The sequence below is a fragment of the Manacus vitellinus genome, unplaced genomic scaffold, assembly GCF_001715985.3.
Source record: "Manacus vitellinus isolate BGI_N305 unplaced genomic scaffold, ASM171598v3 scaffold_15_pilon, whole genome shotgun sequence".
NCBI lineage: Eukaryota > Metazoa > Chordata > Aves > Passeriformes > Pipridae > Manacus > Manacus vitellinus.
The window spans coordinates 11,730,460-11,754,927 of NW_021939122.1; the positions used below are offsets into that span (position 1 = coordinate 11,730,460).

The 24,468-nt window shown below is 45.5% G+C and overlaps 1 protein-coding gene across 1 annotated transcript in view; it reads left to right on the plus strand.

The window, feature by feature from the left end:
* The first annotated feature begins 1,182 nt into the window (after positions 1–1,182).
* Positions 1,183–24,468, plus strand: part of SUFU (SUFU negative regulator of hedgehog signaling) — a 98,587-nt gene continuing 75,301 nt past the window's right edge. The window contains 4 exon segments of the mRNA XM_018069256.2: positions 1,183–1,221; positions 1,223–1,261; positions 1,263–1,366; positions 7,034–7,168. Of these exon segments, the coding sequence (XP_017924745.2) occupies positions 1,183–1,221; positions 1,223–1,261; positions 1,263–1,366; positions 7,034–7,168 (317 nt within the window).

Below are 24,468 nucleotides of genomic sequence, written 5' to 3' on the forward strand. Positions count from 1 at the left end.
CTTGAAATTAATTAAAATGAACTTCCATGTCAGTGAGTGCACCTGAAGGCTGATTTAGAACTCACCTGTCCTGTCCCACATCTCTCCTGCAGATATGGACTCTTCTCCTGTTGTTCCTGCCTTTAGCCCAAGCAGACAATCACAGAATTACAGAATAGGCCAACTTGGAAAGGACCCACAAGCATCGTCGAGTTCAACTCCTGGTCCTGTACAGGCCCATTCCCAAGAGTCACACCATGTGCCTGAGAGTATTATCCAAGTGCTTTTTGAACTCTGTCAGGCTTGGTGCTGTGACCACTTCCCTGGGGAGCCTGTTCCAGCACCCAAAAATGCTCTGGATGAAGAACCTTTTTCTGATATCTCCCTGAGGCAACTTCAGGCCATTCCCTCAGATCCTGTCAGTGATCATCACAGAGAAGGGATCAGTGTCTGCCCCCTCTCTTCCCCTCATGAGGAACTTGGAGGCTGCAATGAGGTCTCCCCTCAGTCTCCTCTTCTCCAGGCTGAGAGTCTAATCTCAGATATTTACCTGTAGGGATCTTCACCATTCACCTACTGTAAAAGAGCGGCAGCAGTGTGGAGGGCTTTAAATTATTTCAAGGCCAGTGTTGCATCACCTCAGTGAATGCCAGGAGACATTTGTTATGTATACAGGACTATAAACACGAACCAACCACACGCTTTGCAAGTGTAGTTTTAGGTCGGGAACGAGCCAGACCGTCACGGTGCTTCGCACTCGGGTTTCCCTTCCCCATGAGGGAGCCCCTCGACCACCACCCATCGCATCGCCCCGCCCACCTGCGTAACCCCGCCCCTCGACGGCGCCTCGCCCGCCCCCCCCTAGAGCCAACCGCTAGAGGGCGCGCTCGCGGCGTGGCGCGCGAGGAGGGAGAAGAGGCGCGGCCTCCCGCGGCTGCCGCGCGCGCCGCCATTGGCGGAGCCGCGCTGTCACTCCACGGCTCCCGGGAGGTGGAAGCCCCGCCCCTCCCGGCGGAGCCCGCACGGCGTCGCCATTGGCCGAGCCGCGCTGTCAGTCACGCCGTCCAGCAGCAGGCCCCGCCCCCTCCTCCGCGGCCCCGCGCAGCCGCTTGGGCCGGGCCGGGCCGGGCCGGGAGCGCCGGGCGGGAGCAGAGCGGGGTCGGGACCAGCCGGGATCCGCCGGGACCAGTCGTCTCCCAGGACATGGAGGGCGTGCGGCAGGGCGGGGGGCCCCCCGCGGGTGGGCGCGGGGTCCGGCTCGGGCTCCGCGTCCGGGTCCTTCCGCGTCGCTGTTCCCGCCGGGGCTGCAACGTATCTACGGCGAGTGCCGCCGCCTCTACCCCGACCAGCCCAACCCGCTCCAGGTCACCGCCATCCTCAAGTACTGGTGAGGCGGCCTGGATGGGGCCGGGGTCTCGCGTGGAGCTGGGGGAAGCGGTGGGGCCGGCGCCTTGTGTGGGATAGGAGAGGGTTTGGGAGGAGTAGTGGGGTTGGGAGCAGCAGTGGGGCTGGGGACGCTGCAGGGAGTGAGGCCGCGGGGCTGGATAGGGTCCTAGCAAGGGGAGAGGGACCGCGAGTTGTGCCCAGAGTTTGGGGTGAGATGCTCTTGTGGCCGGGATGGGATGGAGGCGTTGGGAATGCATTGGGTGTCCAGGCGGTGTGTTTGGGGACATCCTAGGGAGGATGCACTGGCAATAGGGGGGAAGGCTGTAGGGAGGGTTGCAGTGAAGACAGGAGGGTGTATTGGGGCTTCTGGGGTGATTTGAAGGGTCCGTGAATGAGAGGTGGCTGATGAAGGCCGTGGCTGGGGCAGGTCGTACAAAAGGGGAGTGTGTGTTACTCATTGGAGGATTCCCACAGAGGGTGAGGGGCTGGAGTTTCCCCTCCTGGGCAGGAGCCACGAGCTCTGTCTTGTATCCGGGAGCTTGGGGTTCCAGTGTGGCCGGCACTGACCGGAGTGATCCGGCATTCCAGCCCCAGGCCGAACACACGCTGTGCATACCCGTAAAGCCCACGGGGCAGTGCCAGCTCCTCTTGGCCTTGCGTAGCCATGTGTTATCGCAGACTGTGAATCTGCTGCTCAGTGTCTGCTGACACAGTGTCTGACACCGGGAACAGCCGTTGTTTATGTGGGAGAGTGGCATGAAGGAAGCACTCGGATGTTTAGCTATGGGGTAAGTGTCTAGCATCTAACCTCGTGTGAAGAGGAGTTCCTTTTGCTTTTTACTATCGCTTTGCTGCTCAGCCGCCTCTTCTGGGCCTAAGGAGTGCGATAAAGTCACCCCCGAGAGTTTGCTGTACCTGACATTGACCAGTCCCTACTCCACCACTTGGAAAAACTTTAGTCAACGCTCAGCTTCTTTATTTAGAGTTCATTTTAACTCTATCTGGTTAGATTCCTGAGGAACAGCAGAATAACATCCTCCCTGATGCTGCTCTGACACACAAGCTATTGCTGTTGGTTTTCACAGTACTGTTAGCCCTTATTGCTTGGGGGGGGGGTGTACTTAAACTGACACAATGGGCTGAGATGTTGCAAATCTGAGACTTCAAAATACAAATAATTTCCTGATTGTGTGCATCAGTACTTTGGTGATGGTCTGATCAGTCTGTTTTTATACCCATTTCTAATCTCAGATATTCAATCCTGAGGAGTTTCCAGTCACCTCGATTTGGGAGTCAGCACTTTCCTGTCAACAGCTTAAAACAACACTGACTAGAGTGATGTAAGATTTGTGGGGGTTGAGGGAAATTTAGTTATATATTGAAAAATGGCAGAGACCCTTGTTTGGGAAGAAACACTGGTGCTTGTTTGCTTAAGGGATTGATTAGGATTTCACTTCAATTGGAGCTCAAACACTGGAAAAACTGCTATTGGCAGTAATGGCAGGTTGCAAGTAAGAAGTAATGTGAAGGCCTGTTTATCCTGGCACTTTCCACGTAGTGGTTCTTCCGACTGTCAACTCAGCAGCAAGAGCCAAGAGCTTTGCTTGTAGAAACCAGAGGTGAGATTCTTACTGCTATCCTGTGCAGGAAATTCTTGTGCAAGGTGAAGCCTATGTGGACACTGCACATACTTTCTCTTCCTTTGTAAGGTGAAACTTGGAGCTTGGTTTTGTGAAGTCTGGTAAAATGACTTCTGCCACAGTTTACTCTCTGCTAATCTGTCCTCCTCTGCCCGAGCTACCAGCTATTAGCTGGTTTAGATTGAAAGAGGAAATTGCTGAACTAAGTTCCCTGCCTTAGGAGAAATATTGTAACACTAAATCAGCTTTTAATTATATGTATCAGTTTCTCTATGGTTAACAGAGGTGCTTTTTTTTTGTTGTTCTGGTAGCTGAAATCATAGTCCTCAGCTTGCGTGTCAGAGCAGATCCTTACTGTGTAATGTTGGAGAATCTGCACAACTCCATGCCTATTACATGGAGAAGTTTAGCCATGTGAGTTATTTAATGGAACTAGTCTTTTTTTAAATGCTATTTGCATATCTTGGGAGAGAGTTTGTGATTCAATCTTTTTGAAGAGTTTCTGGCTGTGTTTATAAAGGCCATGTGCTGAGATGAAGTTTTTCTCTATTGATGTCCAGTGTCCGCTTTTATTACAAAACATGGTTGAGTATCTTTAAGTGAAATATCTTGTTACATAGAATTGCTGCTGAAACAAGCAAATGTGTGCTTTCCTTTGTGACAGGTTTTGAAACAGGCATACTTTGGGCTGGACTGTTGGTTTTTCATCACCTGTCTTGAATTTAGGCCATATATTCAAAAAACAGTGCACTGACCTGTGGTCTGCAGCCACTTGGGGATTGTGGATTACTTCTGAAGGGTTATCAAAAGGTAGCTGTGAAAAGCAGTCCTGTTGTCACCTGCTGGGAAGTGACTATGAACCATGCATTGAGGACTTCTCAGGGTGAATGAATTGGGAATTTTTGAATTTTTTCCCATTGTGGATCTATTTCCTCTGCCCGCTTTGCATTTCTACTTCCACAGAAACTTCAGAGCGCTCTAAATGTCAGTCAGAAGAAGACTCTTGGTGCAGATGCAAATCCGGGGGTTTCCCCCGAGGCTGCCCTTCTTGTTTGTGAATGAGCTCCATGAATAGAGAATGTAACAAATTTGTACTGTACCTCTGGCTTTGAAGTTCAGCTCTTCCTAATAAAATCCTCCAACGCTTCCAGCTCTTTGTGTGAACCATGTACTGATATGTAGATTGTGATTCAAGGTCGAGCCCTGCCACGGCAGCCGTGGGTGGGAGGATGTACCACAATAGGCATCAGTGGCGCCCAACCTTAGAGCAGTGAAACCTGCCACCGAAACTGGATGAATATCTGTGCTGACTAACCTTTGGTGAGCCTTGGGTACACTAGTAGCTGTGCTCCAGGCAGCTGGCCTAAAGCTCCTGCTGGATGCTCCTGCAGTTGCAGTGGTTCCGGGATAGGTATATGGCTTGGATATGTGTTTTTCAAAATTTAATTAGTCACCACCATTGCAGGCTTTTTGTTTACCTCTCTTCCAAGCCTACCAGATTTCTCAGGAAGTAAAGGCAGTCTGCTTGGGTCATCGAGCAGCATGTAAACCAGTGGGTAGTGAACTCTGTCTGGGTCTGCGCTGGACAGGACAGAATTTGGCTCCCCTGAGCAGGCTGGTGCTGCATCGCTGTGGTCACCTCCTGGATAGCCCAGAGAGGTTTGGCCTTTGGAAGGAAACACAGGGCTGCTGACAGGAGTGAGAGAGAGGTGTCTGCCTCACCTGGTGCAGTCTAGGCAGGACTTTTCATCTGCATCAGACCTGACAAATACCTTTGAGTAGCCCTAGGGAAAAGCATATACTCGTGGAACAGTCCCTGTCCTGAAAAAGGGCAGTGTAAGGGTTTGTCTTGTGTGCTGTCCATGTCAGAATGCCTGTGTCAGCAGTGTTCCAGAACGGATCGTTTGACATCTAAAGGTGTTACTAAACCCAGTTTGGAAGCAGGTTTTCTGCATGTGGGAGGTGCTGGTTGTTTATCAGGTGGTCCCTTCATTGCAAATCCTACACAACTGCTCTGACCACTCACTAATCTCTCACACTGGTTTGCTGGTCAGTGTATGGATCTCCCTTGCTCTGGAGTCTTCCCAGTCAGGGTGGTAATTGTGTGTGGCTGCTGCTGTTCACTGCCACTCCTTGGGAGTGAGTGATTGTCCTGACTGGAATTTCTTCCATTTGGCTACTTCCATCATGGATCCCTGGGAGCCTGAGCACTGGCCAGGGTATTGGTGCCACACTCTGAGCAGAACCACCTGAATGGGTGTTTGCGGTAGAGATCCCAGCCTCCACTGCGACCTTGTGCTGGCAAGAGGGAACAAGTGGGGAATGGGTGTGTCAGAGGGGACTTGTTTTTTCCTGAGTGTTTCAAACTATTGCTAGATTTTGAGAATGAGTGTTTCCCAGGTGGCTACTGAGAATCAGACTTTGTTCCATCCCGGGTTCTAACTTGCATTCCCTGGACTTGCTCACCAGTTTGCCTTTTACTCCATGAAGATGCTGCTTGTCATATGAGAAGGCTGCATAGCTGTGATGTAGCCCTCACCAATGGACTTCTGTGCCATTACTGGGGGTAGGCTACTCATCCCCTCTGTCCTGCCCCAGTATCCTGGGATACATCCTTGACTGACCTGCTGGGGAAACTGGAACTGGTCTGGAGCCACCGTGGTGGCCTTATGTGACTTCAGAGGGTGGAAGCTGTCCTAGGGAAAGTCACTTGTTAGATAAAGGCTCTGCTTTTTTTTCCTGCAGCAGTAGGAGGGAGGCAGCACAGCTCACCTGTGGAAAGAGCCTTTAATATAACAGGCTGATATGCTACTTCAGACAGTCTTGAAAGGTTGGGCAAAAGAAGGTGGCAGAGGATTTCGAATAGTGTGTCTCTCTGCACTAGGGCTGGATCCATCTGTCTAGACACAGAGACTGCTTGATGGTGATACACAAACCCCCAGGGCTAGCAAAGGAAGCACAGGCTGCCCTGCAACCTGCGGATGATTGTGTCAGGGTCTGAACAGACAATGCAGATGAGGGGAATTAGTGTGGTTTCAATGAAGGGGGGTCATCTTAATTTGGATTTTCTTATTTGGAGCAGTTGAGAGTTTTACTTGAAAACAAAGTGAACTGTAGTCAGGAAACAGTTAAACAGCTGCTCACACTGTTCCGTAACTGCTTGTGGTAGGTGTTTTATGACTGACAGAGTGAACTGCAAGTAAAACAGTGTGGTGTGATCCTTCCCTCAGTGGGGAGTTGTCCTGCCTTGAACGGGCAGATGTGACAGGAGTGGCAGAAGGAGCATGCCATGCTCTCTGCTGGCACACTGGCCTCGCTTCCCTGTGCCTTGTAACAGGAAGGGTGGATGCAGGTTGTGGTGATTACTGCTTAACATGACCTGGCTGTACTGCATTGACTTTTAAGTAATGTTATTTTAAGGAACACATCCTAGTGTTGAAGCAGGGGATGCAGTGATGCTCTTTATTCATTCTTGATTAATGCAAGTGGTGTATTTTACAAGTTATGATGCTAATTCTTCTGAATCAATGTTTTTCTCCTCCACTCTTTTAACTTCTTTCTCTGTGTTCAGAAGTATGGAGTACTCTTCTCAAAACTTAGCCCTTTCAAATTCTACTTTGAGGAATAGCATCACTTTTTTTGAGGTATGTGCCTCTGGACTGAATTAAGAGGTTGCAATGCAGATACAGCTATTGCTCTTTACTAGTACAGTTTTCCAATTTTCTTTGTGTTTTGTAGAAGCTTTAATATGATTTTTCCAGAGGTTTTTATGCTTTAACTTTTAAAACATTGTAGTATGTTGCACACATGCGCTTTGCCTTCCTGTGCTTGAATCATTCTGGACTTAACCCAACCTTTCTCCTCAATTATTTTTTTTTTTAGAGGTAACTAGAACATGCTAATTTAATTTTTGTCACTAGCTGTGTTTAAAAACAGGTCTTTGTACAACCTCTTGTAGCACCTGTGGAGACTTGCTATTTGTCTTGAATAAACTAACTTACCTAGTAATCTTTCTGTTTTTAATGCAGGTTGGGAGGACCTGACCCTCTGGACTATGTTAGCATGTACAGAAACCTGGGAAATCCAGCACTGAATGTTCCTGAGCATTGGCACTACGTCAGCTTTGGGTTAAGTGACTTGTATGGAGACAACAGGGTACATGAGTAAGTGCCATTCAAGTTCTGTAGCTGCATGTTGTGTTTTGTGTTGCATTTTGGGGCCATGTAGGTAAAACCCTGTCCTGCTGTTCATATTATTTGAACAGCTGGTTTTCTGCTGAGAATAGCCCAGCCCTGGTCTCACAAAGGATGAGGTTTGCCTGTTCTCGTATGTAGAAGAATTTCTATGTTCCCCTCTGTAGGCTTTGAATGCAATATATTTCTTTTCAGTGTTAAGTCGAGTGGTTTTTTGTTAGAGGGGTTTTTTTTATTTCTTTTAACTGGTTGGGAAATTTTCTTTTAACTGTCTGTCTTGTTGTGTTTTTCACTCTTGGTAGTCTGTTATGGTCATACGCCTAAATCCTGACCCCTCCCTGTGCATGTTAAATGCCTTCCTCTGGAAAACTGCTGTAAGGGCATTTTTGCTATTGCTGGCGCAGCAGTGTTACTGTCAGCAGGCTGCCACCCCAGTGGCTGCTGTATAAAGTGCCAATTTGTGTATTAGAAGCCTAAAATTCTAATTATTTGACTGTCTTTTCTCCAGTAATTAAATTATCTTAGCTTCTTGGTATGGATGGTTTCTAGCAGACATTTTGTTGTAGACCAAGCTGGCAGCGTGAGCTAATCTTACCCTTGTCTTTCTTTAATTGACCTTGCTTCTTAACTCCAGTTAAAGTGAGTAGCAGTAGCTAAGCAGACATGATCTCAGGGCTGTGAACATGGCCTTTCATCCAGCCAGAAATGCCACAAAGTTTCTGCTGTTGCTGTTTATTGAAACTCTCTATGCATTGTTTCATAGTTGCAGGGTAAATGTCCTTGACAAATGTTGCAGCAAAGGCCCCAGTTTGCTCACCCAAGCTTTCCTCCTTTTGTTTGTCTTGGTTAAGATTCAGCCACCATTTTTTTTTCACCCAAATGCTTCTCTTGCAACAGCAGCAGTCAGGCAGTCTCTTTAACCTTACCCATGTCCTCAAGGCAGTTTGTCCTGTTTTGTTTTTCCTCCTTGTGTTTGTGATTACAGAACTGCTTTTCAGAAGACAAGTCTCTTAAGACTGGAGTTTATACAGGACTCTAGTGTCACAGGGATGTGCCTGGGACATTTAACCAACACGTCTAACAGCTAACTCCAGTCATTAGTAGCAGGGGCAGAGGAAAAGTAGGGCAAGTGAAAGAAATTAAATTAAAGGCTTCCTTCCCTTGCTTCTGCAAGAGACCCTAGCAGGACATGGTGCCTTTGTTCTCAGATCGTGATATTTCATCTATGTCACTGAAAATCTGAGGTTGCCAAGATTAGATGACCTATGTTTGCCCACCTTGTGATGAGACTGATTTTAGAGAGAGTAGAGCTGTGCTGACTTATTTTCTTTGGTGACTTGTCAGCCCGAGTTTTTCCCATAATGAGACTGTTCTCTTTGCTCAGACTCTTTTCTGATGGTTTTGGGTGAGAGCGGGGAGTGGACATGAGGGTCTCAGCTGAAGACATGAAGGATGTTGTGGTTTTATGAATGAAGATGCAAATTCTGTAAAGACACAGCTTCCTTTGTCCTGGTACATGCTCTGACTTCTCACTCCCAAAACCTGTTGTGCTTTTATAGTGGAAAACTTGGGGGTGGAGGATCGAAAGTGTCACACAGGTGGAATGTCACAACTTTACATCACTTCCTGGCATGAGACCTCCTAACTCTTCATACTGTCATATGGTTTGGTCTGGAAATTTGGATTGAGGTAGTGGGACATGCCTTTTGCTGGTTGCAGGGCACAGGAATTAAACTCCCATCTCTAGACACAAGCTGCAGGTGATTTCCAAGGCTTGCTGAGTGAAGCAGGAGGAAAGCCTGTGCCATGCTTTGGGAGGTCTGAAGTCCCCGACTGCCCTGCCTGGATGTGATCCTGGGCAGAAACTTAAGGGAGCTGGTGTGCCTTGGCTGCCCTTGGCACCACACTGCCAGAGGCTGCTGCAGCTGGGCACTGCATGCAAATAGTAAGCCATCATTGCTGTGCTGCTTTTGGGATATTGGCTGCAACCTCTTCAGCACAGGCCTGCTCAGATCCATCAAAGTGATCTCTGTGCCCTGAGTACATGCATGTGTTTCCCTTCTCTCTGTGTGGCCAGAACAGTCTTCCTGGCTCCAGAGCACTTGCCCTGAGATGTTAAGCTGTCTGCAGTCACCTTTAATTTGGCCTCCTTCTTGGGGCTACAAAACTTAATACTACTTGTGCTGTCAAGTGGGTGGGTTCTGCTCTTGTGTCCAAAAGTCTTAATATACAATTATGCATGTGGTAGACCTGTCAAGACCTACACATCTCTTAAACACTGAAGCCGAAGTTATCACCAGGTAGGTGAGCACTGTAGACTGCCCGAGAGACGATTTTCAAAGGAGCTGAGCACTCGCCAGCAATTCTCACTCCCAAGAGCAATTGCTGTTAGCCAACTACTCTTGAAATGTGATGGCAATGGGAACTGCACTTCACCAGACCAGACCTAGGTGCACACTGCAGGAATGTGGTGGATTTCCTATGCACCCAGGAAGCTCTTGTTCTCCAATAGGGAATTTAATAAAGCTTTTGTTTAAGAAAATGGGTATCAGTCTCTTTGTTGCTTGAAGGGCTTTGGGGTTCTACTGTCCCAGGTAAAACATGCTGCAGAATGGTTGGCTGGAGCATAGGGTGACAGGGGAGTTGTTTAAATCTTTACCATATTTCCTTTAAAGCTGGTGTGGCACTGAACTCTGCTCATCTGCCCTGGCCCCTGGAGATAGGAGTGAGTTTGTGGGGGTTTTTGTTTCCCAGCTCTCTCTGCAAAGACTGGAGAGATGGATCTGCTTGTGTGACAGTCAGCAAGGTTCCTACAATAGGGATATGCTTCCATAACCTTGCTGTCCTTCATCCTTTGGAAAGGGAAGAATAGTACACTGACAAAGGTCTTTTTAGTTGTCCAGCTTGACTTTGGGTAATGCATAGCTTATTTCTTGTGGGCCTCCTCTGGTAATACAGTACAATCTAGAACAATTATAATGCAGTATTAAATGAAAAGGACTTTTTGATTTTGTTGGGTGAACTAACACTGAATTAGAGGCCCCCGTATTTTTATTTATAATGGAATAGCAAACAGATGTAGCAAATAATGTGAAAATGTTGACTTTAATTTATATTTTTTAATAAGAACCTGAAAAGTCTGAAGTGGAGCTCTCCCTGTGCCTCCTTGTTGACAGATTTATTTTCAGTTAAAGCAGCACTGTTTCCTGCTCTGCTTAAATGTCAGCTATGCTCTGCTTACAGAACTGGTCTGGCTTTAAGAATCCATGGAATAACATGGAAGAAATCTAAGAATTCCAAACAGGGAAACCTTTTTCATTTAAAACCCCTCAGTGTTTCATGGTATAATTGCAACCATGACACCAGCTGTGCTGGGTTGATAGCTCTAAAAATCCTAAATCATGACGTCATGACAGCATTAGGGAACCACAGGCCTTTCGGTGGGATTTCATGCCAAGCTGCTTGCATGGAAATAAGTCTCTCCAGTTGAACATGTTGCACAACTTGAGTGGCAGCAGAAATCCTTCCAGGATGTTTTTGCAAGTTATACTCTGTTTTTAGCTTTTTTTTTTTTATCTCCTTTCAAATCAAAACAAATGTGTAACTTCTTGAATCTATTCAGCAGTGTTAAAGTAGAGCCTTTTATCAGACTGTTCTTGCTTTCTGAGGAGATTCTGCACCGCAGTGGTGTGTGTGCAGCGTGTCAGCGGGCAGGGACCATCTGGCCAGTTCCATTGCAGGAGAGGAGATGACGGGTCCTGTGCCCTTCTGCACCCCTTGCCAGCAGCAACACCCACAGCAATGCCAGCAGTAGGGAACGTATCCCTGTGCATCTGCACAAAGCACCGTGCCTCAGCTGGCAATTGCAGATCGTGCTCCGATGCCAGGCCATCGGCAAAAAGCGCACACATTTATTTCAGCGCCAGGTGCACCAGAAAAAATCCCAAAGTATGCAGCCCGAATCACACAGGTTTCATAACTTTAAACAACTCTCTAATTACAGATTCAAGGATTACCTCACCTGTTCAAGCCCGTTTTCCACCCACCCCCTTGAATTGCTTCGAAGGTCATAAAGCAACCCCTGATAACGGGCATTAATGTCTTTCTTGCTATGTTCTTCTCTTGACTCCTTGGTTCTGGCACAGCTTCCTGCCTTCTGGAACTGGTTCAAGGCCTAAACCCAGTCCCGTGGACCTGTTTTATCATCTTTCTCGCTTTCTATCTGCCTCCTCACAAGTGCAAGCAACCATCTCTGTTTTTGTCAAAATTCTTGCCTGTAAAGAATTTTCACAAGAAATTATAAACTATGCACTTTCCCTTGCGAACTTCCAACCTTACTAAAATACATGGGGTTTATGGCTAGCACTCTCCTTCTAAAATGCTTAGTCTAAAATACATAAATTCTGTGGCTAACAATTTCTAAAAAAGTACCTAATTTTACAGCTCCACATGGAGAACAGGTGCTTGAGGAAGGCAGCATCAGCAGACTTAACCAGAATCTGACTCCATCAGTGGCAACATCACTTCAGCTACTGCTGAAGGCCATCTTTGCATTGGTCTTCACTTACAAGACCAGCCTCTAGGAATCTCTGGCCCAGGAGACCAGGATAAAGGAATGTTGGAAGGAAGACTTTATCTTGGTCAAGGAGGATTGAGTTATAGAACACAAAGGAAAACTTGATATCCACAATCCATGGACCCTGATGGGATGCATCCGTGAGTGCTGAGAGAGCTGGTAGACAGCATAACTAGGCCGTTCACGATTGTCTTTGGAAGGTTGCGGGGGTCGGGAGAGGTGCCTGAAGACTGGAATAAAGGAAATGTCACCTCAGTTTTCAAAAAGGGCAAGAAGGAGGACCCAGGGAACTATGAGTCAGTCAGCTTCACATCAATCCCTGGAAAGGTGATGGAGCCACTCATTCTGGAGGCCATCTCTATTTACAGGGATGAGAAAAAGGTGATCAGGAACAGTCAACATGGATTCACTAAAGGTGAACTGGGCTTGACCAACCTGGCTTTCCACAATGAAACAACTACCTGGATGGGTGAAGGGAGAGCAGTGGATATTGTCTACCTTGACTTCAGCAAGGCTTTCAACACTGTCTCTCACAACATCCTCATAGGCAAACTCAGGATGAGTGAACAGTGAGGTGGATTGAAAACTGGCTGAACAGCCAGAGGGCCATAATCAGTGGCACAGGGTTTAGTTGGAGGCCTGTCACTAGTGGTGTCCCCCAAGGTTCAGTACTGGGCCCAGTATTGTTTAATTTCTCCATCAATGACTTGGTTGAAGGGGTTGATGCCTCCTCAGCAAGTTCACTTATGACACAAAGCTGGCAGGAGGGGCAGACACTGATCTCTTCTCTGTGGTGACCAGTGACAGGATCTGAGGGAATGTCCTGAAGTTGCCTCAGGGAGGTTTAGCTTGGATATCAGAAAAAGGTTCTTCATCCAGAGGGTTGCTGGGCACTGGAACAGGCTCCCCAGGGAAGTGGTCACAGCACCAAGCCTGACAGAGTTCAAAAAGCGCTTGGATAATACTCTCGGGCACATGGTGTGACTCTTGGGGATGGATGGTCCTGTGCAGGGCCAGGAGTTGGACTCAGTGATCCTTGTGGGTTCCTTCCAAGTCAGCATATTCTGTGATTCTCTGAGTCTGTAATACCCCAGAATGCTGTGCAGCCCTTCAGAAGGGCCTCAACAGGTTGGAGGGATGGGCAGAGAAGAACTGTCTGAAATTCAACAAAGGCAAATGCAGGATCCTTCAGCTGGGGAGGAATAACCCCAGACACCAGCACAGGTTGGGGGCTGACCTGTTGGAATTTAGCTCTGCAGGAAGGACCTGGGGGTCCTGGTAGACAACAAGCTGTGCATGAGCCAGCAGTGTGTCCTTGTGATCAAGAAGGCCAATGGTATCCCGGGGTACATTAGGAAGAGCATTGCCAGCAGGTCAAGGGAGGTGATCCTGTCCCTCTACTCTGCCCTAGTGAGTCCCAGTCTGAAGTGCTGTGCTCAGTTCTGTCCTCCTCAGTACAAGAGAGACATGGAGTGAGTCCATGTGGATGATTAATGAACTGGAGCATCTCTCTTATGAGGAAAGGCTGAGAAAGCTGGGCCTGTTCAGCCTGGAGAAGAATGTCTGAGAGGGGACCTCATCATTGTCTAAGTGTCTGAAGGGAGGATGTCAAGAGGATGGAGCCAGACTTTTCTCGGTGGTGCCAAGCAGTGGGACAAGAGGCAATGGGCAGAAACTGACGCTTGGGAAGTTCCACCTGAATATGAGGAAGAATTCATATTCAACTTCCTGTGCAGGGGACCAAGCACTGGAACAGATTGCCCAGAGAAGATGTGGAGTTTCCCTCACTGGAGATATTCAAGAACTGTCTGGCTGCAGTTCTGTACCATGTGCTCTAGGATGACCCTGCTTGAGCAGGAGGTTGGACCAGGTGACCCACTGTGGTCTCTTCCAGCCTTACCCATTCTGTGGTACTGCAGTGCCAGGATGTATTCCAGCCCTGGATTGTGCTGACACAGGGGTTTGTAGGGTTGTCCAGGGAGCTAAGAAGGGATGTGCGTTTTCATCAGACTGACTTCTGTCACCAGTTTGCTCTAAGGCCAAGGCTGAATCTTCACTTAACTGTTCTGGCATTTCAGTGCTCACCCTTTTTGTTAACAATTTAAAGAAGTACATGGAAAATGAAAACCATGATGTGATAGAATTCCTGAACACCTTCAATAGTCTTATTTGTATTAAAATTGCAGGGTTGTAATTCAGAGCTACAATAGAAAGCAAAGCTTAAGTTATGACTAGGTTAAGAGATAAGATTTTTATTTGTGGCCTTCCCACATCCCAAGAAGAAACAGATCAGCTGTGTTTTGATGTTTACTACACCATCCTCAGATTGACAAGTGTGGTGGGGTTTGGGGTTTTTTTGGTTTTGTTTTTTTCCATGGTGGCTGGCCAGGAGCTGAAGTGCAGCATCCCATTTGCATAAACCCAAAGAGATTACAGCTGCCTTCATCTCTATTACAGATGCAGGGTACCACCCGCTGAGACAACAGGTTCCAACTTGCTGTGGTCCTTTTGATTTGTGCTGCTTACCATTTGGATCAGGAGGGAGCGGTGCATGCCGGGATAATGTGTTGTCTCTGTGGGTGGTGCCTCCCTATTAAAGGTGAGGGTAAGCATGAGCCTTTCAAGATCTCCAGTCCAGCTTGTGTTCTGCTTGCTTGTATAGATCCTCTGAATGATCTTAACTTGTAAAAGGGCAAGGATGCTTGTTAGAGCCGGGTAGAAGAAAAAGGAGCGCAAAACTGGATCAGGTAACAAATGCAAGGCTTGCAGAGGGGTGGATGTTTTCTGGAAGGCTTTTTCTGAGTATAAAAGGAGTTTGAAAAGAGTATTTAGAAAATAGCTTGAAAGTTGGAACGAGTGCTCTCTTTCTTTTGAGTGCGTGCTGGCTTCTCCTTTGAACCTGCATGAATATGGGACAGAGTGGTGCTGACAGCTGTCACTTCAGTGGCCTCTTAGTTCTGTAGCCTTTCATAAATTTAAAAGCTCACTGCCCTCAGCTTGCCAGCCTTTAGCCTTAAATTTTGCTATTTAATGGGTCCCTAAGTGATTTATAAACCACATGCCTAAAGAACTGCTGAAATATTACACCAAACTCCAAAGTGACAGTGAATGCTTTAGAAATGGTGAAGACTGACTCTGCCCCTCTTTGTTTTCATGAAAATGGGATAAAATAGGGGGCCTTTTGGAAGACAGTAAGTTAGAGAGAGGTGGTGTTTGTTGTGGATCCATATTTCAGACAAGATTTTTAGAGTTCAGTATGTCTACCTTGAGAGATTAAAGATCAAATCACTTCAGTTTGGGAGTTGAGCCTGGAATTCAAAGAAAATAGTTTAAAAGTCAAGGTTTTCTTCCATTTTTCATGGTCTCCAGTTGCTTTCAGGTGTAATGTTGAAGCATATTTCACACAGAGGAACCTGAGGACTTTCTTAAATAATTGCATAGATATGTAAACCCTTCCTTATTCATCCTTGTTTTGTTTTCTAGCCTATTAGCTCTGAAGTTAAAGGACACCTGCTGTGTCAGGGATGGCTGTGTGGTAGCTACTTCAGCACATGGAACAGGGAAATAAGGTTGAGTGCTGGGGACATATCCTCAAACTGAAGATCAGGAAACAGTGGTTCTGTTCCTGGGTCAGAATTTGTGATGCTGATGATGTGAAGGGTTGTTTGTAGAGGTTTACAGTCACCCTGAAAGGCTTCTTCTGGGTCTCCATAACTTCCTGCTTTGTGTTGCCTTGGCTTCATCTGGGGGAATTGAACTTAAGCCAGTGTACTGAAGAAATCTTTCTTCTTCATACAGTTGCTGGAGGTGGAGCATCTGCCCCACCTAAAGGGAATAACATGGATGAGGATATTAGTGAGCATCAGTTTAGGAAAGAGGTGCAAGAGTTAGGACTTGGAGGAGAGAGAGTCCCAGATGGGGACCATACTCTGGGCTTCCTTTTTCTTCCTAGGTTTTGTTTGTCTATCAAAGACTGACCACAAATGTAATGCTTATCTTTTGTTTGGTCTTTTGTCTGAGGCAGAGGGAAGGAGAAGGTTCATGGCAGAGTGGGAAGGAAGAGGCAATGGAATTAGGGAGTTCTGTGACAAAAAAAGCTATTTTCTTTTAATGATAGCTTATTTGAGAATCTATCAGAGTTGGAATGAGTAGTTTAGCTGCATGGGGGGACAAGATCTGGTTTTTAATGGATTTGTCTCGTTGATGCTGAAAAGTCAGAGAAGAAACTCTCTAGACTCATTTTGAGTATAGAAAGCCAAAAAGCACACACAGTTATTGCAGTGCCAGGTCCATCGGAGAAAATCCCAGAGGGTGCATCTGGAATCACACAGGTTTCATAACTTTATACCATTCTCTAATTACAGATTCAAGGATTACTTCACGTGTCCCACCCCATTTTCCCCCACAGCATGCCCCCCTCAAATAACTTGTTTTTCCCTTGGCTCCTTGGTTCTGGTGCAGTTTTCTGCCTTCTGGACCTGGTTCAAGACCTAAACCCAGTCTTGTCTCATCTGTTTTGTCTTCTTTCTCACCTTTATCATCTCTTCATGGGTGCAAGCAACCGTCTCTGTTTTATCAAAATTCTTGCCTGTAACAAATATTTTCAAGAAATTATAAACTATGCACTTTCCCTTGGGAACTTCCAATCTTACTAAAATATATGGGTTCTTTATGAGAGCTAAAATATATGAGAGCTAACACTCTACTTTTAAAATTCTCAGTCTAAAATACATAGAATTTATCTATGGCTAGCAATTTCTAATAAAGTACTTAATTTTATGGCTAGATTGTGGTTAGATTTTTTCATGCCTATAAAGATAATGAGTTAGACTGAGCTTTTCACAAAATGAAGGTACTTTAAATAAGCCTCTCCTGTGTGGGTTATCTGGTGTCTGGTAATACAGTTGTGCTTCTACTGAAACTTGATTACTGTGAGCACCTGTACATCCTTCTGTTCTGTCTGGCTGTTTGGTTTTGCGTACTTCGTAGAGATGTGACATTTTGGGGACAAGTCTTCCTTTGAAGGACCTGATTGGATTTAACCAATGAGCTCAAAAATTATGGAGACATTTTAAAGAAGCATATGCACAAATGTGATCTTGTAAAGTTTAATTCTCTATTTCCTAGCCAAAAACCCCAGTTAAACCAAGCATTATGCCTGTTTAGGTGCCCCATTGAGGGTGTCCCTTGAATGACTTTGCAATACACCAGAACCCTCTAAGCCTTGTGTTTGACTGCTGGAGGCAGACCTCCCTTGAAGCTACGGTCACCAAAGGGAAATATTTTTTCCTCCTCCCAGGCACTGCACACTTGGCTTCCAAATGTCATTTGTTGGCGGTAGTTAGTACCCTTAATGAAATGAAAGATGTGGGCCACCTACGGAGAGCAGCGCTCTTCGTGCTGAGGTCTATCTGTGTTTGCCTGCACAGGTTGTGGGATGAGACTATGCTTGGACTGTGCTAGATTTGGAATGTTTTTTTGAAGCATTGAAGGAAATTCATTTAGCATTTACAAGAAGGACTGCTTTCAATCAAAGAAAATGGGGAAAAAAATTGGAAGTAGGTTTATAGCTGAGCATTACTGAAGACAAGCCCCACTTCCTATTTAGTACTGCATCTGCCTGTACATCCCAGTAAGATGAGCCTCTCACTGCCATGCAGGGGAAGGGACATAGTGCTCAAACTGGATGATTTTTTTATTTTTTTTTTTTTTTGGCCAGCAGAACTTCCACATTTATGATCTTGGCACATGGAAGGAGAGTTGATCTGAGGCGGAGCTTCTTTACTCTCACCTCCCAGCTGGGTTAGTGCTGGATGATGTGGGAGAGCTTTCAAACTCTGCTCTCCCATCAAGTTCAGCCTACCAGGAGGAGTAGTGACTGGGGCGGATCAAAATTGGGTCTTCTGGTGAAAGATTGCTTTATGAGATAAAGATCTGTTTAGGATGTTCTAAAAATTAAGAATTAAAAGATTTATTTTTTTTTCAGTGGGACATAGAGGTAAAAGCATTTTTGAGCTGTGTGGCCATACCAGCTGCGAGATCAAAGGATAGTTGACTTTTTTAATCGATTTGCTCCCTGGAATAGGGGTACAAACAAAGTGGATATTTGAAGAGGTAGAGCTGAATGTTATTAATCCCCTTTTTTTTTTCCTCAACCCAGATTTAGTGGTGGGAACATGCCTTCCGGACTAGTACTAGAATAGTACATGTTACTTGATGAGACAATGGTTACAATTGGTAGCAACAAATAATTGGTAATAAAGTTGCCAATGTTATTTGATATTTAAGCTATTGGTGTTTCTCTCTTCTAAGCTGGAAACTCCATAGCGATCACCTAACTCCGCTGCCTCTCTACTGTCATCTCAATTTTGAATCGAGGCCCAATAGGCAGTGACACCAGGCTAACAAAAGAGGGCTGCAAATCTTGGTGGTCTCCCATTCAGATGGTATTCCCTTCCTTGGACAAAGGGGTGACTAGGGCTCCTGAGTGCCACTCTGCCTCCAGGGTTGGTAAACAAGGAATGGATCGCTGGTGGGAGGCATTTTTTGATCACTTGACAAAGCTGGGTAGATGGGATACCACCTGACAAAGGGCTGAGGTTTAAAGGAAGATTTTGCAAGGGCTCTTAAGAACAAAAAGGAAGGAAAAAAAGAGGCCAAAAAACTGGCTTTTTTTGCAGGCTGTAAACAGGGTGGGCGGAGGTGAAGGGGGACCCAGCCATTCTTGGGGAGCTCTGATTTAAGCTCGGAGGATAGAGACAAGGGAAGGAGGGAAGGGTGCACAGATGGCTCATTGTTTTGTCTAGCTCAGCATTCTCGCACTGCCTAAGCGAAGGGCAATTGTTTTAAAATCCTTTATGCAAAGAGTGCTCTTTGCTTTCCAGATATCCCTGGTCCCTGTAAACTGTAAACTAGCGGGGCTGGTCTTTAGCACCCATTTATTTTGGATGGTCAGTGCTCTGTCCAAGGGGCCCTGGGCGGTTGCTGGGCTGCTGGAGTGGGAGGAAAGAGTAGGTTTCTGGGAAATGCACTGCAGCATCTGGGGACAAGGCGAGAACAAAAGGATGTGCACGGAGGGACTGATGCAGAGCACGGTCTGGCTCAGGGGCCTTTACCAAGACCGTAAAATGCATCATGAAACTGGCACATACCTTACCTGCAATGATATCTGATGTACAGTATAGTTTTCTGATAGGGCTTGGGGTTTTTTTGTAGCAAATAATTCATTAGTATATAGAAATACTGCCATTTCTATACAGTTATCCTTTCTACCTCTCCAGTTGCACTGGCACAGCTCCTTCCCCTCCTCCCCTGTGAATTGTTGTGGCCTTTCTGGAGCAGGGGCCCTTTTTGGCATAGTCGACAAAAATAAACCATAAAGGCAGCTGTTGTTATGAATAAGGCTCAACAGGGGAATTTTACCAGTAGAACTATGGCAATATAATTATACTGGTAGACTAGTTACAGTAAATTTCCTCATGAAGACAAGCCTTAAGTTGACATTTCCTAGCTAAGTTGAATCCATATGTATAACCTTATTACGCAAAAATAATATGTCTCTGGGCCTTGAATTCCTTTTTACCCAGAAGAGTAACATGAAGCAGAAAAGCAAAGAATTTAGTGTTCAGAGATAGATGAGGGATTTTCTGTAGCAGAGTGGCTGTGATGAGCTGTACGGTGAACTCTGTGTTTTACTGGGCTGGTTATTCCTCCTAAAGTGGTCAGGAACGTGAGGAGCGTGTTTCTGCTTACTGCACTAAAAAGCAGTACTGAAATATGCTGTAACCTGACATCTCTCTCCCAACTTTATTCCTGTTTGAAAGGCAAGCTGAGCTATTTTGCAGTTTCCATAACTGAAGTGGTTTGGCTGAGAGGCAACACTGTTCTGCCACTATTAGAATCTTTAGGGGTAAGCCTGGAGCCACTGAAAGAAAGGTGGGGAATGATGATTTCTTTCCTCTTTTGTTTGATTTTTAAGATGCAAAGACCTATTTTATCCTTTTGGATTTTGTCTTACAACAAGTGGAGTTTGTGTAATGTTCACAAGCCAAGTGTTTATTTCTATAGAACAAAAATATCAGCCTACCTCTGGAAGTTTCAAATGCTTTAAAGGAAAGATAGTCTTACAGGAGAAGCTTAACATTTAAAGGCCGATTAAAAAAAGTATCTAGAGTAGACTTTTCATCGCAGCTGTCTTGTGTTTCCCTTTTGGGAGTCTTTAACCAGCAATCTGATGCTTTCTTTTCCCTGCAATTACAGCACAAGCTCCAAGGGCCTTTCATTGCCTGTTTAATTGATTAAGATCTCTCATGGTGCTCATCAGTATATTTTTGAGTGTACCCTTTGCAATGAAATGAGACTATGTAACAGCTCCTCAGGTAAGGCAGTATTGTCTTGATTTCTATAGCTAATGAAGTGAAAGATCAGGGATTAAATTCCAGATCCATCAAGATCAGAAATTCATAGAATGGTTTGGGTTGGAAGGGACCTTAAAAGATCATCTAGTTCCAACTCCTCTGCCATGGGCAGGGACACCTTCCACTAGACCAGGTTCCTCAAAGTCCTATCCAACCTGGCCTTGAACAATTCCAGGGACAGGACAACCACAGCTTCACTGGGCAACCTGTGTCAGTGCCTCACCAGCCTCACAGTAAATAATTTCCTCCTAATATCTAATCTAAACTTACCCTCTATCAGTTTAAAGCCATTCCCTCTTGTCACGTCACTATATGCCCCTGTCAAAAGTCCCTCCCCAGTTCTCTTTTAGCCCCTTTAGGAAGGTGCTCTAAGGTCTCCCTGGAGCCTTTTCTCCAGGCTGAGCAGGTCCAACTCTCTCAGCATGTTTCCAGCCCTCTGAGCATCTTCATGGCCCTCCTCAGGACTCACTCCAACAAGTTCATTTTCCTCTTATGATGGGAGACCCAGAGCAGCACTCCAGCTGGGATCTTGTAAGAGCAGAGGGGCAGAATCACCTCCCTCGACCTGCTGGCCACACTTCCTGTGGTGCAACCCAGGGCATAACTGACTTTCTGGGCTGCAGGCACACATTGCCAGGTTTTCATCAACAGTACTTGTGCCCACAGCCTCCTTAAAATCTGTTGGATTTCAGGCTTCTAAAGCTCCTAAATACCTTTTATGCCTCAAACTCATTTATTGCGCAGTGGAGAATGAATTATATGCGAGTTCTAAAAATGTACTCAAGGGTATGCTAAAGTTTTTTCTTGTGCGATTTTTCTTAACATGTTCTTTAGCCAGCAGGAAAGTAATGGGTGACACCAGTGTTTATATTCTATGTAACATAATGGAGCCCTGATCCTCACTTGAGACCTTTAGGCAATGCTGAAAAAAAATAACTCTATCTGTCACTGTAGTTTCTGGCTTTGGGTTTTTCTCTTATTCTTCCCACTCTCCCATACTGCTTTTGAAAGCCGCTTTTGTTATGCGAATGGTTCCTCCCGGCAGCTGCAGAACTTTCCACAGCAGGAGCTAGGAAGGAGCCAGCAGACACTGCAAGGAAAGTTGGTGCCCTTCTCCCAGCTGCTCACCAAGCACAGCAATGCCGTCCTTCCCAGCCACACAGGCTCAAACTGGCCCTTTGCTTATGTTCTCTTGCCTGGTGAGGTTGCAGCTGAGCCCTTAGGTGAAGTTGTGGAGGTGCATTACCATTCCCTGTGTATCAGAGCTGAGGATTCAGTTCCTATATGAAACAAGATCCATGTGCAGATGAAAGGTTATGTTCCCTAGTGCACTGTGTCGTGCAGTGACTGTGTGCTTTGTTTGCAGAATCACCTTCAGCTCAGGCCAAACGTGAGCACTGTTCTGCTGGGCCATGTAGAAATGAAGGATGAGTAGTTCTGAGGTGCAGCATAGAGAGCTTAAGTAAAATGTTAAAGTACAGATCTTTATAAGTTTTGTATTTCACTGGTGCCCTGGCCCTTGTTCTGTGAATGCAATAGTAAATCCTTATTGTACTCCTAGCTTTTTCTTTCCAGATCCTTTCAGTGGGCATTAAGATGATGCAGCTCTGCTGGAACTTCCCCAGACCATTGCAGTGAGACTGTTTGCACTTTCTTTACCAAGAAGCACAGCCTCACTTGTGGTGCTGGTTGTGGTGGTTTAGAAACTGCTCTCAGGGACACTTGGGCTGGGTTGGGACTGGTTCTGCTGGCCATGAGGTGGGAAGCCATATTGGTGGCTCTGTGGAGAAATGTGTGAGCCCTTGAGCTGAAACACATGATCAGTACTCTAGTTACTTAATTTCACATAGATTTATTTATTTTTAGTAAGTTATTTTGGTAATCATGAGGGTGAAATGGTTTGATCTTCTCAGTTTAGCTATGACTGTAATGGGAGAGTAAACCATCACCTACTGGTATAGCTCATCCATGCACCATAAAATCAAGAAAATAAAATGTAAACTGCCCTCATGTGAACATCTTTTGCTGGAGTGGGGAGTGACACATCCCATGCAACCTCCTGTTTCATATTTTGTTGTTTTAGTTATTTCCCTTGTTCATTTGTCCATGCTGTGCAGAATGTGGAGTTAATTTCCCAGTTTTTGTGACCTTGATAAATGGAGTATATAAGCATTTCCTATATGGTGAGTGTGTCACATTGCTCTTTGAAGCAAGGAAGTATCATTATTTACATCTGAAAATCAAATTCCTGAGTAACTTGTTGAGGAGGATGAGAACTTTGTAGCAGACAAGAGATTCAGACTTAGCTTGTGTGGGTACTGTTTTAGCACTTTAAGAGTCATCTGAAGTTTCCTGACTTAGTAATGAAGCAGATTGATCCTTTTGGCACCAGTAGGGCCTTTGCAGCCTTTTCTTCTTGGTCTACCTGCACTACCCCTATGTGTGTGACTGTGTGTTGGCACTCTCCAGTGAGACAATAATGCTTCCAAGCCTCTAGAGCTCAAAGGAATTAACCTCCAACAACTAAACATGATCCTGTCCTCCTTCCAAATGCTACTACTTTCATGACAGGGACAGCAAGCAGCAACCTCAAAGAAGCAACCCCTAAACTGCCTTAACTTGCAGCCCAACACATTAAAGTGACCAGAAAACTGATGGTGGTTTACTTTAACATCCTAGGCTGAAGACAGTGTAGTTCAGGAGCTGTTTCCCATGTAGCTGGGCAGAAGCTGAATACAGTAACCATTGCTCTCAAAACGAGTTTAACTTAAGTGTTTGAGAATTACCAGCTGTGGGTCCTGCCAGCTCAGTTCTGGATACAGGGTACCAGTAGTAAAAGTTCATCCCTGTGTTCTTGGCTGTGATGCTTCATAGGATCACTTGGGTTGGAAGGGACCTCTGAAAGTTTCTAACTGATGCTTTCTCAGAGGGTTGACTTCCCTGGATTGCATCCCTGGATCCTATTCCAGAGTTTGATCACTATCTAGTGACATTACCTAAGACAGTTATGTCTACAGAGTTAGGAATAAGGTTAACTTGACTCTGTAGTTAACTTTTCCTCTAAGGTTTAGAGGAAAAATCAATTCATCTGTCGTGTCAACATTTGTTATTTACAGAAATGATTTTGTAAAAACAAAATCTAAACTGTGAGTCTGCAGGCTTCAGGGGCAAGATTGTCACCAGATGAGTTTTGAAGAAGCTGAATAGTAAAATCTTTGAAATCTGTGTTGTGTATATGTGAGTGAAACTGTAACTTGTCTCCTCTTCCCCTCTGCCTTGTAATAGCCCTTCACTCTCTGAATGGTAGGTCAGTGAATCACAGCTCTATTTTCATACTGGCCAGCACAAATCAATTCACAAATTTTACTCAGATTGATCTCAAGGTAAGCTTTCTAAGTGGATCCTAGATGAGCATTTCAGAAAGCTGAGAAACCCATCACCAAATAACTGCAGAGTGAGTGCCTCTGCATATGTTTGGATTTAGATGTTGGAATAAATCTCTAAAAACAATTTAACTTGCTGTTTCTAGAAGAGTTTTCCATTTGGTTGATGGCTTACACATTTGATATGAGGTACTGCAAGAGAAAGCTCTAAGCAACAGCTGCCATGGACTGACATCTCTGAGCACTATGTCACTTGCTTTCTAACCTTGATTTTATACGAAGAGAAATCTTTGAACATGGGTTCCTATTATAGTTGTATTTGCCCTGCTTATGCTTGATTTTTCTTAAATCGAGCTAGAAAGGAGCCCAGTAAGATCGTGTGCGCAAGTTTGGGGTGGCAAGAGCTCATGGAATTTCCTGTTGAGCACTGTGAAGAGATAACCATCTGACATCCAGATAACCACCCCTGCTTCTCTCAAATGTCTTTATGTGAAGTGATGCTTTTTTGAATACCAGGAAGCAATCCAGGAGAATATGTGAGTAAGCAGGTAGGTTTTGATTGAAATAACTTTTCTGGATACTTTTTAAATCTTTTATGTAAGGGGGCTGCTGTGACTGTTTTCTTATGAAATTGCTTCACAGGAGCCTCCCAGCTTGCCGTGGGGGTTCTCGGATGAGAGTTTTATACTGTTTGACAGCTGCACTAAAAACAACTGTTTCCTGTTAGGCAAGATGCTGGAAGCGCTAGGTAGAGTCCCCTCTATTTTTTTTTCCCTCTGAAGCTCTGGAATCTGAGAGTCATTAGCTCATAGTGGGTAGATATTGTGTAATGCACCTGGAGCTTGAATTCTGAAGACCGACTGTGCATAATCTTGTTCAGGGCACAACAGCTCT